The sequence below is a fragment of the Coregonus lavaretus genome, assembly GCF_964263955.1.
Source record: "Coregonus lavaretus genome assembly, chromosome: 29".
NCBI classification, from domain to species: domain Eukaryota; kingdom Metazoa; phylum Chordata; class Actinopteri; order Salmoniformes; family Salmonidae; genus Coregonus; species Coregonus lavaretus.
Window position 1 is genome coordinate 33646817 of NC_140016.1, and position 19971 is coordinate 33666787.

At 43.5% G+C, this 19971-nt stretch overlaps 1 protein-coding gene across 2 annotated transcripts in view; it reads left to right on the plus strand.

The window, feature by feature from the left end:
- LOC311104783 (palmitoyltransferase ZDHHC9-like) overlaps positions 1-19971 on the plus strand; it is a 49328-nt gene that overhangs the window by 9513 nt on the left and 19844 nt on the right. For both annotated transcript variants that reach the window (XM_084146697.1, XM_084146698.1), the window contains exon 2: positions 16294-16454. In XM_084146697.1, coding sequence (XP_084002823.1) covers positions 16294-16454 — 161 coding nt within the window. The remainder of the gene's footprint in view (positions 1-16293; positions 16455-19971) is intronic.

A 19971-nucleotide genomic window follows, 5' to 3' on the forward strand; every position in this document is an offset into this window, starting at 1 on the left:
TGCACCATGGGGAGCATCCTGACTGGCTCCATCACCGTTTGGTACGGCAACTGCTTGGTATCCGACCGCAAGGTAGTGCGTACAGCCCAGTACTTCACTGGGGCCGGGCTCCCTGCCATCCAGGACCTCTATACCAGGCGGTGTCAGAGGAAGGCCCTTAAAATTGTCCGACTCCAGCCACCCAAGTCACACTGCTCTCTATGCTACCGCATTGCAAGCGGTACCGATGCACCAAGTCTGGAACCAACAGGACCCTGAACAGCTTCTACCCCCAAGCCATAAGACTACTAAATAGTTATAGGTGCAATATTCAGAATTCGCTCCGCCATTTCCTGGTTGCTAAAAATCGAATAGTTCACCTAATTTCCGTTGGTAACAAAACAAGCAATGCATAGTGTAGAGAATCCTTGTACCATCTTAAGCGCTGTGAAGTATATTTTCAATAACCCAAAATATTGTATTTTCAGCTGTTTGAAGCTGGTGTACAAAACCGAAAGTAAACGACGCAAAAATGAAACTTAAGGGATGCGTAGAAATAGCCAAATAGAACAGATCTACCGCTTTAAAGATTTGCTTTCAATAAGAATGACATCTAAAATTCATATTTCTATGTGAATTTGGTCGGGTTGACCAAAAAGTTACATATTGCAGCTTTAACAAAATAGCTACCCGGACTGTTTGCATTGACCCTCTTAGCACTAACTCCTTTGACTCATCACATATGCTACTGCTACTGTTTATTATCTATTCTGTTGCATATTCACTTTACCCCTACCTATATTAGGTCCAGGACGATACCAGTATTAAGGTACTCGTTAGTATCGTGGCAACGAAAGAGAACACGATGCGGAATAAACTGCTTTAGGAAAACAGCCCTAATGTTGGAAAACAAAAATCATTATTTTGTCATCCAGAGTCACATTTATTTATTTTCTAAGCTATAGCACACAATATTTTACATACAGCAGGTTTTTAAATGACCAAAGAGTTCTGCTTCATGTTTTCATTTTTGGCATGGGAAAAATATTGCGATATGAAAAAAATTAAAATATATTGCGACATTGTCCTGGCCCTAACATACACTACCGGTCAAAAGTTTTAGAACACCTACTCATTCAAGGGTTTTTCTTTATTTTTACTATTTTCTACATTGTAGAATAATAGTGAAGACATCAAAACTATGAAATAACACATGTATCATGTAGTAACCAAAAAAGTGTTAAACAAATCAAAATATATTTTATATTTGAGATTCTTCAAATAGCCACCCTTTGCCTTGATGCCAGCTTTGCACACTCTTGGCATTCTCTCAACCAGCTTCACCTGGAATGCTTTTCCAACAGTCTTAAAGGAGTTCCTACATATGCTGAGCACTTGTTGGCTGCTTTTCCTTCACTCTGCGGTCCAACTCATCCCAAACCATCTCAATTTGGTTGAGGTCAGGGAATTGTGGAGGCCAGGTCATCTGATGCAGCTCTCCATCACTCTCCTTGATAAAATATTCCTTACACAGCCTGGAGGTGTGTTGGGTCATTGTCCTGTTGAAAAACAAATGATAGTCCCACTAAGCCCAAACCAGATGGGCTGGCGTATCGCTGCAGAATGCTGTGGTAGCCATGCTGGTTAAGTGTGCCTTGAATTCTAAATAAATTACAGATAGTGTCACCAGCAAAGCACCCCCACACCATAACACCACCACCTCCATGCTTGACCGGTAGTGTATATGTACATATCTACTTAAATTACCTCGTACACCTGCACATCGACACTGTACTGGTACCCCGTGTATATAGCCAAGTTATCGTTACTCATTGTGTATTCATTCCTTGTGTTATTATTTTTCTCTCTGCATTGTTGGGAAGTAATTCCACTAGACAGGGACCATCACTGCTAGGTTACTAGACCTAATGTAATCATCCAGTGGACTGCTGAGGAGCTACATTAGTGGCTGCAGACTGCAGCTTCCTGAAGCCTCTGGCCCTACTGTAAGTGCCAAGCCCTTCCCATCTCTGTTTGCACTCACTGGGAGTCTGGGTCGTGTTCATTAGGCACCACATGAAAGAAAACTGACTAAAACAGGGAGGGACTTTCTGGACTCCAATCAATAGTGCTAAATTCTATTGTATGTTGCAAAACGTTTTAAAACATTGTGCCCTTATGAACAGACCAAGTTCTCAGCTGAGTCCCCACAGAGGGAACCGTTGAGACCGATACAGATGCCACTAGCTTAGCGGCTGAGTTTGAACCAGGGCCAACAATGACTAATGGCGCGAGTGTTGTTAGCACGCTACGTTCATATTACAATTGTCCCTCACGGGGGGACGCCTGAATATTAACATGGAGATTGTGCTGGGGAACAGGGGCTGTAATTCAAAACTCTCCATTACGGAGCAATTTGAGACGTATCTGATCTAGCCCCTTGACGGGCTAGTGGCAATTTGCTGAAATGCTTTTCAAGAGTCATGTTTGAGAGAGTAGCTCACTACCACTAATCAACAGCTACAGGCACTCCTCTATTAGAAACTAAGAAGTGATAGCTGTGATCTTTCACTTGCACTATACTATATATCTTAAGAGATGAATAAATGTCTTAACATAGATGTCTAAATCTTAAATGGCATGGCTCATGGGGCGAAAAAAAGTAAATCTTCACCTAAAGAGATGTATCTATATAGATTCCCATGGATCTAGCCTTGTCCCATGTTCTGTATGTGCAGGTACAGTATGGCATGACAATAGAGGAGTTGGCTATAGCACATTATGGAACGAGGCTGCCATGGATCATCTATGGGAGAAATTCTTCAGCTGGACACAAGGGTCTCTGTGATTCTCGTTGGTATCTGGCGAAGGTTTGACATTCCTCATTTAGCAAAAATGTTACTAATGTTACTGTAGGCTAAACTAGTCTAACGGGAGTAGAGAAGCATTGACGGAAACTGCTTTTGGTGTCAGTGCTTTCATGGTTTACACCAATAAGAGACTGGTCAGTATAATCATCACTGGTGTAGCATCTTCTCTACACTGAATACATATACTTTTTCAGAGGGGAGACGGGTCTAATACTACACCAAACAGAAGAAAATTGTGTGAAACTAAGTCGTCTTATCTGCACTTGCCATTAAGAAATTCTAATTTCCGTTTTCTGTAAACGTTTTGAAATGTTTTGCTTTGTGTACCCTAATGTACTTGCCTGTCCACTCATGCTGAATTTAATTCCGCTGCTCTATCGATGGCGCCATACATTGTCTGAAACTGCCATCCTAGAAGTTGTTTGTGCAGACCTCAAAATGAGGGGCAATTAATCAGCGATATAACCATTTTAGAATATCAAAGTTGATAACATCATCATGTAGTCCGACTCTGGCTTAACGCATCTGTTTCTAGGACCAATCAGAACAGTCAGAATGTGTTTGCATTCTAGAAAATGTCAGGGAGGAAAGCAAATCCAGACTCGTCGTGGAAAAAGAAACGCTAGTTTGGCTGGAGCAATGTGGATGGGTAGTCAGGCTACTAATGAACACGACCCAGTTCTGAAAGCTCAAGGCCAACAACTTCAGAGGAATCCTATGATTGCATTACTCTCTGACCCCCGTCTTAGTTCTCCCCCCACTAACTTTCCTTCCCTTGGGAATCAATTCACTGCATTAGGGCTCTTCTTGTAATGTGGATTTAGGATTAGAAAGTAGCAACAGGGCATAGATGGGAGAACAAAGAGGCAGTGTCCTCCATGAGCGGGCTGGACCCAGTCCAAGAACAACCAACTGTGTAGACCTCTTATTACTAATCTCCAACCGTCAGCAGTCCAGCGAGAGAGGCGCTCCCCCTGAAGAGTAGCTGTACTAAATTGCGGAAATGAGCAACAAATAGACAAAACAGATTAGCCAAATTGGTAGAAACCATTTGTAGGATGAGGTAGTCTTTTTCCAGCATTGATTCATACAAAAGGATTCACAGATTGTGTGGGCTTACTACGGGGTAGGCCGTCATTGTAAATAAGAATTTGTTCTTAACTGACTTGCCTACTTAAATAATAAAGGTAAAATAAAGTTTTCCTCTGTGCCCCTGCCCAGTAACATTTCACTATTTGTTATAATATAATTTCAGACATGCATTTAAGTGGTGTTTGTGCTTTGAATGGGAGCTTACCTCTGTGCCAGAGAGCAGGGTTGTGTTTATTAGGGCACGTTTTAAAACGTTTTGCAATGTTTATTGGACCAGGTCCCTCAGTTTGTCTGTTTTTTTCCATTTGACTCAGGCTTTGATAGCAGCAGTGGTACGTGGGTAAAATCACCAGGGAAGCCAATCCAGAAAAAAAAGGCATATTACAACCTATGTGTTATGATAATTGCATTTGCTCTATAACCTATTAGTTCATATGCCTTGACGCCGTGATACTTTTGGTAATGTAGTGTATGTGGACACCTGCTGCTATAACAGCCTCCACTCTTCTGGGAAGGCTTTCCACTAGATGTTGGAACATTGCTGCGGGGACTTGCTTCCATTCAGCCACGAGCATCAGTGAGGTCGGGCACTGATGTTGGCTGATTAGGCCAGGCTTGCAGTCGGCGTTCCAATTCATCCCAAAGGTGTTCGATGGGGTTGATTCAGGGCTCTGTGCAGGCCCGTCAAGTTCTTCCACACCGATCTCGACAAACCATTTCTGTATGGACCTCGTGACGGTGCCACGTTAAATCTTCAGTAAGGCCATTCTACTGCCAATGTTTGTCTATGGAGATTGCATGGCGGTGTGCTCGATTTTATACACCTGACAGCAATGGGTGTGGCTGAAATAGCTGAATCCACTCATTTGAAGGGGTGTCCACATACGTGTGTGATATATATTTGGCTAAGGCCGAGACAATGAGAAGACACAGTGGCAGAATACATTCAACCACACACTTGTTTCATTACAAAACCGGAGAGCAACATCTGTCCGGTGAAGTCCACAAAACATATTGCATGTAACAAACCATCTGTCCTCGGTTGCAACACTCAGTAACAAGTTCCAAACTGCCTCTGGAAGCAACGTCAGCACAATAACTGTTTGTCGGGAGCTTCATGAAAAGGTTTTCCATGGCCAAGCAGTCGCACACAAGCCTAAGGTCACCAGGCGCAATGCCAAGCATCGGCTGGAGTGGTGTAAAGCTCGCCGCCATTGGACTCTGGAGCAGTGCAAACGCGTTCTCTGGCGTGATGAATTATGCTTTACTATCTGGCAGTCTGACGGACAAATCTGGGTTTGGTGGATGCCAGGAGAACGCTACCTGCCCGACTGCATCGTGCCAACTGTACAGTTTGGTGCAGGAGGAATAATGGTCTGGGGAAGGCCCTTTTCTGTTTCCGCATGACAATGCCCCCGTGCACAAAGCGAGGTCCATACAGAAATGGTTTGTCGAGATCGGTGTGGAAGAACTTGACTGGCCTGCACAGAGCCCTGACCTCAACCCCATCGAACACCTTTGGGATGAATTGGAACGCTGACTGAGTGCCAGGCCTTATCGGCCAACATCACTGCCCAACGTCACTAATGCTCTTGTGGCTGAATGGAAGCTAGTCCCCGCAGCAATGTTACAACATCTAGTGGAAAGCATTCCCAGAAGAGTGGAGGCTGTTATAGCATTAAAGGGCGGACCAACTCTATGTTAATGGCCATGATTTTGGAATGAGACGTTCGACAAGCGGGTGTCCACATACTTTTGACAATGTAGTGTACATTCAGCCTCTTGTGAATTGAAGAAAAGGTATGAAACACAAAGACGAAAGACAAAATCATTTCTTTTTTTCTTGGTATATGTTTTAGGGAAGCCTGGCTTCCCTTGGCCTCCATGAATAAGCGGCGATATTTACAATGTAGAAAATAGTCAAAATAAAGAAAAACCCTGGAATGAGTAGGTGTGTCCAAACTTTTGAATGGTACTGTATGTTTGTTTTACTATTCTTGTGGGGACCAAAACATTTATTCCCATTCAAAATCCGATTTTATCTTAAACCCTAAAACTAAATCTAACCTCTAATTCTAACACACTCCCTAATTGTAACCCTAAAAATAAACCTTACCCCTTAAAAAGTGTTTTTCCTTGTGGGGACCGGCAAATTTTCTTTGTTTTACTATCCTTGTCAGGACTTCTAGTCCCCACAAGAATAGTAAAACCACACCACTCACAAACAAAGGGCTATGGACACAGCTTCTAGCTTGTCCCTCCCTGTTTGTGTTTTCCTGCCTAATAAACACGACCCATTAAGTAAATGCCCTAATTTATATTCAGCTTCTTAGAAACCATTCTGCATCTAGCTCCAATAACAATGAGAACGGTTTTGTTCAGTAGGGCACAACGTAACAAAATTTCTAACATCGAAAATGAAAATGATTGGATGAGTCAAGGTTTTGGTGCCTAATGAACATAACTCAGTCAATGCGCTGATTTTTATTCAGCTGAGAACCTACTGTATCTACTTCCAATAACAATAAAATGGAGTCTTTGTTCCCTAAAAGCTTTCTTGTTAAAGGTTGTGTTGTGTTTATGGGGAGAGTGAATTTCTGTGGAATTATCCTATTCATATCTGTATTTCAATACAAGCAGGCGAGCTAGGGACTGACACTTAATACATATTTGCCTCCTCGTCCAAGTGCTTTGTAATGGATGACAGATGACACCATTTTCCCAAGAGATGTCTTCTGTCTGATGTCAACTCTTTTTAAAGGCCTGGACTCAGGTGCGTGTACTGCCTCATAGCCACTTTGGCAGCAATCGGTCCCTTCCCAATTTGCAGATCAATATGGATTGCGTCCCATATGGCACCCTACTGGGCTCTGGTCAGAAGTAGTGCACTATGGGGGATAGGGTGCTATTTGGGACACAACCAATGTATTGCAGTTGCTTGTTGGGCCCTTAGTATTGTGGAAAATCTATGTTCCTTTTTCCTCTGTCAGAGGTCACTGGTGTGGTATTTCAATGTTTCTGGAATCGAATCGTTATCTGATTACGGTAATTAATCACTTTGTTCTGCTCCACTGTGTTACAACTTTGTGTTGCTGATTCAACTTGTTTCTGACTACTAACATCACAGTTTTCAATTCCAACCGCACATAAATTCAGATTGTCCTTAAGTTTCCTAAATGATTGTAGCGTTTTAAGTTCATTATTCAGCTTTAATGTAATTTTATGTCACTAAACTGCACCCTTACTTGGGATTCTTTCTTATTGTTTGAAAGGGGTGTTTCCAGCCAGCACTTTGGGGTCTTGCAGTCTTGTGGCCATAGCTGGAGGTCTCGGTCTCCAGCGGATATGTCAGGGCACAAACATTGTGGAAAGTTCATATAGAAATATACTGTCTAGAACAAACATGACATGTAGAATAAGGAATCGCCTACTGCTGAACGTGTTGTTGAGATGACTGAATGAGAGATCACTGGGACCTCTTTTTATGGAACTATTTCCCATGGGCATCTGAAAGAGAGAAGCATCAAATGTAGTTTGTGGGCTCTCTTTCTAGGGCACTGGCGAGAAACAAAGACTGGGAGTAAGAGCGAGTGAGCGAGACAAAGGGACAGAGAGAGACACAGAGAGGGAGAGAGTTGTAGGCAGACATCCTTACAGAAGACGGAGGTTACACAGCTGGCCCACTGCAGATCTGCTAGCGCAGCAGTACGGTACATCATTAATTGGACGGCTAACGCTGATGTCAAGTTTAAAGTCTGGGTAGGAAATACCTAGGCATGACATCTCCCTCTGATGCTCAGGCACGGTGGTGTTGCTCAGCATGAGGAGTACTAATATTTTAAGGCTGCAACATCTCTACTTTAGAGATATCTCCACTCTCGAAGTACATGATGGGCCAGTTTTAGCCTAGTCCTTGGCTAAAAAGCATGCTCAACAGAGATTGTTTTTTTTGTCCAGGAGTAGGTGTAATCTGTGTAAGCCCGTTTCATGGACACACCAACTCGAAGGGAACAGTTCTTGTTACTTAACAAGTCCTGTACATATCCTCTCCTCGGTGCATTGTGTGTGTGAAGTTCAATGGTTCAAAGTCTAGATTAGAGAGCCCTCATGCAAATGTCCCTTCCCCTCCAGTAGTTAAAACTTCTCACTCTGCATCAGTTACCTATTATAATTCGTACCAGGTAGGAGTGGTGCCTTTGCATTGCAAAAATTGGCAGGGGTGATATGTTATCTCTGCTTTCAAGAATTGGCTGTGTGACAACTTTTACAGGGCCCATGGCATGCATGTTGGGCTCAAGGCCCAATTTTAAAGGGATAGTTCAGCGAAATTACATATTTAAATACCGGTATCTTAAATGAATTGTGTTGCTCAAAAAAATGAAGGGAACACTTAAACAACACATCCTAGATCTGAATGAATGAAATAATCTTATTAAATACTTTTTTCTTTACATAGTTGAATGTGCTGACAACAAAATCACACAAAAATGATCAATGGAAATCAAATTTATCAATCCATGAAGGTCTGGATTTGGAGTCACCCTCAAAATTAAAGTGGAAAGCCACACTACAGGCTGATCCAACTTTGATGTAATGTCCTTAAAACAAGTCAAAATGAGGCTCAGTAGTGTGTGTGGCCTCCACGTGCCTGTATGACCTCCCTACAACGCCTGGGCATGCTCCTGATGAGGTGGCGGATGGTCTCTTGAGGGATCTCCTCCCAGACCTGGACTAAAGCATCCGCCAACTCCTGGACGGTCTTTGGTGCAACGTGGCGTTAGTGGATGGAGCGAGACATGATGTCCCAGACGTGCTCAATTGGATTCAGGTCTGGGGAACGGGCGGGCCAGTCCATAGCATCAATGCCTTCCTCTTGCAGGAACTGCTGACACACTCCAGCCACATGAGGTCTAGCATTGTCTTGCATTAGGAGGAACCCAGGGCCAACCGCACCAGCATATGGTCTCACAAGGGGTCTGAGGATCTCATCTCGATACCTAATTGCAGTCAGGCTACCTCTGGCGAGCACATGGAGGGCTGTGTGGCCCCCCAAAGAAATGCCACCCCACACCATGACTGACCCACCGCCAAACCGGTCATGCTGGAGGATGTTGCAGGCAGCAGAACGTTCTCCACGGCGTCTCCAGACTCTGTCACGTCTGTCACGTGCTCAGTGTGAACCTGCTTTCATCTGTGAAGAGCACAGGGCGCCAGTTGTGAATTTGCCAATCTTGGTGTTCTCTGGCAAATGCCAAACGTCCTGCACGGTGTTGGGCTGTGAGCACAACCCCCACCTGTGGACGTCGGGCCCTCATACCACCCTCATGGAGTCTGTTTCTGACCGTTTGAGCAGACACATGCACATTTGTGACCTGCTGGAGGTCATTTTGCAGGGCTCTGGCAGTGCTCCTCCTGCTCCTCCTTGCACAAAGGCGGAGGTAGCGGTCCTGCTGCTGGGTTGTTGCCCTCCTACGGCCTCCTCCACATCTCCTGATGTACTGGCCTGTCTCCTGGTAGCGCCTCCATGCTCTGGACACTACGCTGACAGACACAGCAAACCTTCTTGCCACAGCTCGCATTGATGTGCCATCCTGGATGAGCTGCACTACCTGAGCCACTTGTGTGGGTTGTAGTCTCTGTCTCATGCTACCACTAGAGTGAAAGCACCGCCAGCATTCAAAAGTGACCAAAACATCAGCCAGGAAGCATAGGAACTGAGAAGTGGTCTGTGGTCACCACCTGCAGAACCACTTCATTATTGGGGGTGTCTTGCTAATTGCCTATAATTTCCACCTGTTGTCTATTCCATTTGCACAACAGCATGTGAAATGTATTGTCAATCAGTGTTGCTTCCTAAGTGGACAGTTTGATTTCACAGAAGTGTGATTGACTTGGAGTTACATTGTGTTGTTTAAGTGTTCCCTTCATTTTTTTGAGCAGTGTGTATATATATATATATATATATATATATATATATATATATATATATATATATAGATAGATAGATAGATAGATAGATAGATAGATAGATAGATAGATAGATAGATAGATAGATAGATAGATAGAGCCTACTCTGAACAGACTAATTTGGGGAGCTTTTCGCTCAAAAGAAGGGCAGAGATGGGGCTGGGCGACGTATCAATAGTAAAACCACACCAGTGCCTTGTAAAAGTATTCATCCCCTTGGCGTTTTTCCTATTTTGTTGCATTACAACCTGTAATTTAAATGGATTTTTATTTGGATTTCATGGAATGGACATACACAAAATAGTCCAAATTGGTGAAGTGAAATTTTTAAAATAACTTGTTTAAAAGAATGCAAAAACGAAAAAGTGGTGCGTGCATATGTATTCACCCCCTTTGCTATGAAGCCCCTAAAATAAGAACTGGTGCAACCAATTACCTTCAGAAGTCACATAATTAGTTATATTGCACACAGGTGGACTTTATTTAAGTGTCACATGATCTCAGTATATATACACCTGTTCTGAAAGGCCCCAGAGTGTGCAACACCAGTAAGCAAGGGGCACCACCAAGCAAGCGGCACCATGAAGACCAAGGAGCTCTCCAAACAGGTCAGGGACAAAGTTGTGGAGAAGTACAGATCAGGGTTGGGTTATAAAAAAATATCAGAAACTTTGAACATCCCATAGAGCACCATTAAATCCATTATAAAAAAATGGAAAGAATATGGCACCACAACAAACCTGCCAAGAGAGGGCCGCCCACCAAAACTCACAGACCAGGCAAGGAGGACATTCATCAGAGCGGCAACAAAGAGACCGAAGATAACCCTGAAGGAGCTGCAAAGGTCCACAGCGGAGATTGGAGTATCTGTCCATAGGACCACTTTAAGCCGTACACTCCACAGAGCTGGGCTTTACGGAAGAGTGGCTAGAAAAAATCCATTGCTTAAAGAAAAAAATAAGCAAACACTTTTGATGTTCGCCAAAAGCCATGTGGCAGACTCCCCAAACATATAGAAGAAAACTAAAATTGAGCTTTTTGGCCATCAAGGAAAACGCTATGTCCGGTGCAAACCCAACACCTCTCATCACCCCGAGAACACCATCCCCACAGTGAAGCATGGTGGTGGCAGCATCATGCTGTGGGGATGTTTTTACATTGGCAGGGACTGGGAAACCGGTCAGAATTGAAGGAATGATGAATGGCGCTAAATACAGGGAAATTCTTGATGGAAACCTGTTTCAGTTTTCCAGAGATTTGAGACTAGGGCGGCGGTTCACCTTCCAGCAGTACAAATACCCTAAGCATATTGCTAAAGCAACACTTGAGTGGTTTAAGGGGAAACATTTGAATGGCCTAGTCAAAGCCTAGACCTCAATCCAATTGAGAATCTGTGGTATGACTTAAAGATTGCTGTACACTAGCGGAACCCATCCAACTTGAAGGAGCTGGAGCAGTTTTGCCTTAAAGAATGGGCAAAAATCCCAGTGGCTAGATGTGCCAAGTTTATAGAGACATACCCCAAGAGACTTGCAGCTGTAATTGCTGCAAAAGGTGGCTCTACAAAAGTATTGACTTTGGGGGGGTGAATAGTTATGCACGCTCAAGTTTTGGGGGGGAGAAACTCTTACTCTAGTGAAAGGAGGATAAACCGCACCGATTCCAGCAAAACATTTGCCTCTGAAGACTGAGCTGCCTCATGCTAGCCATCTGGAAAACAACGACATAGGACACATTTTCAATGTATTGGTATGTAGCTATGTTTTTATCAATGGTAAGGATGTAGCCACTGGATTCTGGTAGTTTTCACTTGAAAGGAAAAACAATCACAATTTGCCGCTGGCACAGCACTGCCTCTCGCCTCAAGCGTTGCCTCAATCAACGGCACTTGCTATCTGGGATACTTGGGATGTCCCTACCCCCATTTGAAGTTGGCATTTTAAATGGTTACAGTAAAGGTTCAAGTTAGGTAGGGGTTAGGGTTTGGCATAGGGGCGTCCCTGGCACTTTACTGAGCTGGCAAGCTTCTATCTACTCCGCATTCACCGTAGAAGCACTAATGATTAGTTCACTCTCCTGTCCAACTGGTGTAGTTGTGTTGGGTGATAGTGACCAGTATTGCTGTAGTGCACAAAGGCAAGATGGGCGCAAGCTTTTTCTCCGCATCTTATTTCGGTCCTTTTCGGTGGATACAAATGCGTCCGTAAAAGGCCAATATCGGCAGATAATATCGGTCAACCGATAAATCTGTCATGCTCTAAGAACCACCCAAATATATGGCTCTGGTACCACCCTGGTTTTGGCTACTGGTAATGCCCAGGAATTCCAGGAGAGGATGCTTGGTGTTGACTGGAACTGATGGTGATAAGTGTGACTAGAATGCTCAACCAGTCATCAGTGCTGGAATTATACGTCATTGACAGACTGCGAGAGGGCTGAGACCAAGCTTCCTTCCCCTGCCTTTCTGTTTTCTCAATTCACTTCCTGTCCTCTCAATTTACTTCCTGTCCTCTGTTGTCTATGCTGACTCTGCAGTAATTTAACAAGCTCTGGGCAACTGTCTCAGGGCTTGAACCAGTGGAAATGTATATTGATTGGATGGATCTCTCCTTAATAATTTTGTTCATTAGTGTAGAAAAGGTAGCCTGGTCCCAGATCTGTTTGTACTCTTATGGTCGTTGTCAAGGCAAAGAAGTTTGACACACCGCAAAAACAGAGCTGGAACCAGGTACAGGGAGAAACTTATCGGACCTGTCCTGCAGGTATGGCACCAGTATGCAGACTTACCTGTCTAATCTACATAGTGCCTTTTGCTCTGCTAAGAGTTAAAAGGAATAAATCCTGAAATCAAGTCAATCTACATAATGTGAAAGGAACAGGTGGATATTGTTACCCTGTTTTTTGTTGGCTCACTCTTGGACACTGTAGCTACACCCCTCCCCTTAACCTCTTCCCCCCTCTTACAGTATGTTTCCGCTGTGGTGTAGGACAGTGTTTATGAGTCAGCATAAAATGGCACCCAAACAAAGAGGAAATGGAACATTTTAAATGGGAACTGAAAATGACAGAACCAGCCTAACCAGTCAGTGTCCGGGGCTTACATCACAACAGCATTTGTACCAGACTGAGTTGGGGGTGTTTGTTTTTCAACTAGAAAGTATTTTCTTGGATTGATAATGTTTTGGGATTTTTGGATAATGTTTTTGGATTTTGTAGGGAGATTCACAGTCTTTATCTGGATCCACTAGAAATCTGGTGTTTTGAAAAAATGATTTCCTTTTTACATACCTCTTGCATAATCAAATCTATATCCTGTTACACCAGGGTTTCGCAAACTCTGTCCTCCGGACCTCAAGGTGTGCACATTTTGGTTTTTGCGCTAGCACTACACAGCTGATTCAACTAATTAACTAATCATCAAGCTTTGATCATTTTGAATCAGCTGTGTAGTGTTAGGGCAAAAACCAAAGCGTTACACCATTTGGTCACTGACACTGTGAAATACACTCATGATGACTCATCAACCATGTGCTGTCTAACATGCAATACTCAGGATATTGCCCTGTATGACCAGATATTGTAGTAGGTAGCCTGGTGGGTAGGAGCGTTGGGCCAGTAACCGAAAGGTTGCTGGATCGAATCACAGAGCTGACAAGGTAAAGATCTGTCGTTCTGCCCCTGAGCAAGGCAGTTAACCCACTGTTCCCTGGGCGCCGACGACGTGGATATCGATTTAAGGCAGCCCCCCGCACCACTCTGATTCAGAGGGGTTGTGTTAAATGCGGAAGACACATTTCAGTTGAATGCATTCAGTTGTACAACTGACTAGGTTTTCCCCTAGATTCATCCTAGATTCTCTTCTTTCCCATGCTCCCTTCACAATGAATTCTATGTGGCATGCATTATGAAGAGGGAAGTGTTATCATAATATATTACCCTTACATTATGGATGTGTGATCTCTTCACATGGGGAAGAAGGAGAGAAGTGCAGCTTCTCTATGAATAGCTCAATGCAGTGGCCTGTGGCACTTACCAATCTGCCGCATCACTTTATAGACCACCTTCGTCACCGTGACGGGAAGAATTGCTTTTTTAGAAGGGAATCCTGACTATATTGGTAGTTTACAGTTTAGGCGTGCCAATTGGACTTATGTTAATGCAGCCCTCCCCTCTCCAGAGAGCGTGAGCGTTCGGAAGAGTAAACACGGCCTCCGGCTGTTGTTGATTCTTGGGCCATGGCTGCAGTGCGTGCGTGCGTGTGCGTGTGTGTGTGTGTGTGTGTGTGTGTGTGTGTGTGTGTGGCCCTAGGGGAAGGGTTGCAGACCAGACGGCCCTAACGGCACGTTGCAACAGTGACCTTCTGCTCTACAAGGATGTGTACAGGCTTGTTTCTCAGTGCCGACTGTGCTGCGCTTCTGTTGACAATTATGGGATGTTAATAGTTTCTTGTGTAAAGACGAGGGCTTCTTCCACCCCTGATGTAGTTATCTTCGCAGCCATATTGTTGTGCTGCCATAAAAGGAAAAATAGATTTGCTCCTCGGTCATGTAAATGCATACAGTTGAAGTCAGAAGTTTACATACACCTTAGCCAAATACATTTAAACTCAGTTTTTCACAATTCCTGACATTTAATCCAAGTAAAAATTACCTGTCTTAGGTCAGTTAGGATCACCACTTTATTTTAAGTATGTGAAATGTCAGAACAATAGTAGATAATTATTTATTTCAGCTTTTATTTCTTTCATCACATTCCCAGCGGGTCAGAAGTTTACATACACTCAATTAGTATTTGGTAGCATTGCCTTTAAATAGTTTAACTTGGGTCAAACGTTTCGGGTAGCCTTCCACAAGCTTCCCACAATAAGTTGGGTGAATTTTGGCCCATTCCTCCTGTCAGAGCTGGTGTAACTAAGTCAGGTTTGCAGGCCTCCTTGCTTGCACATGCTTTTTCAGTTCTGCCCTCAAATGATCTATAGGATTGAGGTCAGGGCTTTGTGATGGCCACTCCAATACCTTGACTTTGTTGTCCTTAAGCCATTTTGCCACAACTTTGGAAGTATGCTTGGGGTCATTGTCCATTTGGAAGACCCATTTGCAACCAAGCTTTAACTTCGTGACTGATGTCTTGAGATATCCACATCATTTTCCTTCCTCATGATGCCATCTATTTTGTGAAGTGCACCAGTCCCTCCTGCAGCAAAGCACCCCCACAGCATGATGCTGCCAACCCTGTGCGTCACGGTTGGGATGGTGTTCTTCGGCTTGCAGGCTACTCCCTTTTTCCTCCAAACATAATGATGGTCATTATGGCCAAACAGTTCTATTTTTCTTTCATCAGACCAGAGGACATTTCTCCAAAAAGTAAGATCTTTGTCCCCATGTGCAGTTGCAAACCGTAGTCTGGCTTTTTTATGGCGGTTTTGGAGCAGTGGCTTCTTCCTTGCTGAGCGGCCTTTCAGGTTATGTCGATATAGGACTCATTTTACTGTGGCTATAGATACATTTGTACCTGTTTCCTCCAGAACCTTCACAAGGTCCTTTGCTGTTGTTCTGGGATTGATTTGCACTTTTCGCACCAAAGTACGTTCCTCTCTAGGAGACAGAACGCGTCTCCTTCCTGAGTGGTATGACGGCTGCGTGGCCCCATGGTGTTTATACTTGCGTACTATTGTTTGTACAGATGAACGTGGTACCTTCAGGTGTTTGTAAATTGCTCTCAAGGATGAACCAGACTTGTGGAGGTCTACAATTGTTTTTTCTGAGGTCTTGGCTGATTTTCTTTTGATTTTCACATGATGTCAAGCAAAGAGGCACTGCGTTTGAAGGTAGGCCTTGAAATACATCCACAGGTACACCTCCAATTGACTCAAATGATGTCAATTAGCCTAGCAGAAGCTTCTAAAGCCATGACATCATTTTCTGGAATTTTCCAAGCTGTTTAAAGGCACAGTCAACTTAGTGTATGTACATTTCTGACCCACTGGAATTGTGATACAGTGAAATCTGTCTGTAAACAATTACTTGTGTCATGCACAAAGTAGATGTCCTAACCAACTTGCCAAAACTATTGTTTGTTAACAAGAAATGTGTGGAGTTGTGGAGACTTCAACGGTATATATTTTATATCAGATAAGGAATATTAATTTTGGTATGAAATTGAAGGCAAGAAATTGTCATTTCCACTTTATTCATGAGAATTTGCATCAACATAACTAAACAGAACAATCACCACGGCACGAACTATCCTGCTTTAGCTTAATGTTTTACAGGTCAATCACATTATAATCACTCAGTATGGAGTATTAAGAGACAACTTTGTGTGGTGCTTGTGTGTTTGCTGGAATATTGCTATTTAACCTATGGTCCTCTTGTCACATCTGCAGGTGCCCATACCTGGCAATCCACCTGTCCCCTGCCATCCCGGTCTTCGCTATCGTCCTCTTCCTCTTCGTCATGGCCATGCTGCTAAGGACCAGCTTCAGTGACCCGGGGGTGTTGCCGCGTGCACTCCCCGAGGAGGCCACCTTCATCGAGATGGAAATCGGTGAGTAGTTGACCCCTAACTGTGTTATCATCATCATCATAATCCACACCCATGCCTCCCTCATTCTTCCCTAGGCCCTGTCTAGAAACAAGCCCTAGGCCAGGGTTCCCCAACTGGCGGCCCCCAGCAAATCAGTTCCAAGTGTTGTTAATTTTGGAAATCTGTTCCAAAGTATTCTCACGCATAAAAGAGAGAGATGTGATTGTATACAAATGTAAGCAAGGTTTGACATTATTGTTTTAGTCAAATATTATATCTGTTTGGGCTTCTTGCAGTCAATTTGCAGTCTACAAAATATTTGAAATTATGTTCCGGCACGCTGACCATCCGCTCAAGAAGAAATAGGCCCACGGCTGAATCTAGTTGATCATCCCTGCCCTAGGCCATACCCCCTACATTTGTAGATTCGAAATCCAAACTGGATCACCGTAGTGTGACACTTCTGTAGTTCTGAAAGAATTTAAGACTAAGGTAAGCAATATGGCAAGCATTCCATCTAGCCAATCAGAGGGCAAGGAGGAGGTACTATCATGCTGCTCATACCTATCTAATTATTTCAGATGTACATGAAATGCCTAAGGGTTAGGGGCTAGCAAGGTCGCTTCCGGACATGGAACAAATGTCAACGGGGGGCCGAGGAGGACTGTGGCCCACCACCCGAGGCGAATTAGGAACCAAGCGAGGTGGAAAGCATTCTAGGTGCATGAATACAACAGACGTGTGTGTCAAGCAGCAGTGTGGAGACCAGAGCCCCGGCCTGTTGTTTAATTTATGTTTCTTATGCTTTATATCGCTAAAGGTTCGTCATCCATGCTGTTCTGAGCTCATCCCCTAGTCAGTCACCCCCGCATTGTTCCCAACTTTTTCTCCAATCTGAAGTGTACTGTTTCAAGCCTCGGTGTAGTTTGAATTCATCAGTTTGGCCCTCCAGCAAAGCATTGTGACGTTCTCATTATCTAGACAACAGTAGCACATGCATTAATTATGAAGGCACAACCAAATAGGAGGGTTTTGCAGACAATCTTCCTATGTTACCTCGCATAACCTAGCCAGATGTGGGTCTGAATTAACTTGCTGCACTTGCATGTAATGGCTTTTGTTTTGATGACCATTCCCTTGTGGACTATCTACAATTTAGCCATTCTTTCAGCCAGCCTCTCTTTCCTATCTATCTCTTGAGGAAAAAGCCTGTCTGTTATGCAGTAGCCATGCCACTGCCCAACCCTCCCTCCCTCCCTCTCTAGCTGTTCAGTGTGCAGCATCTCTGTCTGGGCAGTGGAAGATTCAAATTGCCCTTCATGCGCCCCTGTTCTCTCTCGTTGCGGTCAAGAGGCGTGGGTGGGGGACAGGTAAGAGGTCCTCTCCAGATGACAGAAGAGGGCTGTAAATGATGGCCACTTCTGCAGGTGGTCCACTGGGAGTGCCTGGGCTGGCAGCGCTCCCTTTGTTACGGATTTGACTCGAGCCTTCCAGTCAGAAAACAAGGAGATGCATGCTAACGGCTATTGGGACGATATGCTCCCTTTGTGATGGCTCAGGCCTTCCAGTCCGACTCCATAGAGATACATGCTAATGACTGATGGGCTAACATGCTAATGGATTTGGGATAACATTCCCATGTTTGGCCTAACAATGGCTGCAATGGCACTACTTAGAACAGCGAGGCCATTCAGTTTGTGTGACATGACCTTGTTTAGCATATGGACTATGTTGAGCCACAGACTAGAGCTGTGTTCGAATACCCATACTAACATAGTGTATACTACATACTTAATGAGTATATACTACATACTATATACGATTAGTTCATTTTAGTATACTGTAAACAAACTGTATCGTTTCAGTTGAGCGTACTAGAGCTTCGCCTGTCTACCGGAAGTTGATGCTGTTGCTATGCAACCTCTTGCTAGCTTGTTAGCGTCACAAATGACTAGCTAAACATTTTACGATTTCGGGTGTGTTAGTAAATTCAATCTGGAGTGCCAGAGTGCACTCTGGGCATTCGTAATTTCAGAGCGTTGTCAGATTGTCCGTTTTGTAAATTCAGAGCGCATACTGGACGCTCTGGCCGAGGAGTAGGGTTGATCCGAGCGTTCAACGGCAGTCAAGCACCCAAGCTAACTGGTTAACGTTGGCTAGCTACTTCCATACACAGATGAGAGAACACCTCACTCTGACCATTTTACTCGCCCTAGCAGAGCTGGTTAGGCTGTTTTCATGTTATCCAGAGCGTTGGTAACTGTAACTGTGCTGCTGGCAACAATTTAATTATGCATTTTTTTGCCAACTTTTACTGACACTGGCCATATTCAACAGGTGTTAAGCGTTTGTAAATTGATCAGTTATTCTGCGATGGAGTGCTCTGAAATTGGAGAAGATAGCCAGAATTAACAATGTCCATTGATACGCACAACGACTATACCACTTAACTAAGAATGATGTGAATAATCAAGTCAATAAACGTTGGGTAGTTAGATAGCAGATAGTTAATATACTGCCTGGCAAGTTCGCTGTATTAGTAGCCAACTAACGTTAGGTAACTAGCTGTTCATACCGGTACATACTGCTGTAATGCTATGCGGTTCGTAAGGATAGCATAGCTAACAAATTGTCAGCCAACATAACGTGTAACTTATTTGAAAAGTAATTACTTTATTACATTGCTCAACATTTGTCATAATTAGTTAAAGCAATGAATTTGTATCCGCTCTCGTCGGACATCGGCTGCATATTTACCGCCAAATCTGAAAACGTTGTGAAGCCACACCTATTTTCTGAAGAATTGCATTTTGGGCCCTAAAAGCACGGAAATAGTGTCCACTGCATGTATACATCTTATTTTGGCGAATTTAGTATGACATCCAGGAACTTTTGGCATACTAACAATAGCCATACTGTGACCAATAAGCATACTATATACTCAATTCACGTCACAAATAGTACGGTTAGTGTGGTTAGTATGAGTATTCGAACACAGCTTGTGTTTGGTAGCATGCATCGATCCTTCCCTGATAACAGATTTTTCACTCCTCCCAAACTTGTCTTCCTCATCGTAAACTAGTACAGAGCCCACACACATACCACGCCTTCGCAAAAAATGACGAGATAAATCGCTCAAATGACAAAAACAAATCACATCCTCATCAAGCTGTACAAACATGTTTGTACAAGAAAAATTAACTACCACATTCAATTAATCTTGCCTTTAACAAATAAAATAAAACGTTATTTGTCACATGCACCGAAACGGGTGTAGACTTTACTGTGAAATGCTTACTTATGAGTCCTTTCCCAACAATGCAGAGTTAAAAAGTAAGAAGAATTTGGACACAATAAAACAATAATGGGGCTACGTTTCCATGCACAATAATAATTAAATATTAAACTGATTGTGGCAGTAGGCAGACTATGGAAATAGTCATGTCGCTCTGGATAATAGCGTCTGCTAAATGACGTAAATGTAAATTTAAATGTAAAAACCTTACCCTGCCTATCTTAATCATGAAGTAAACGTACG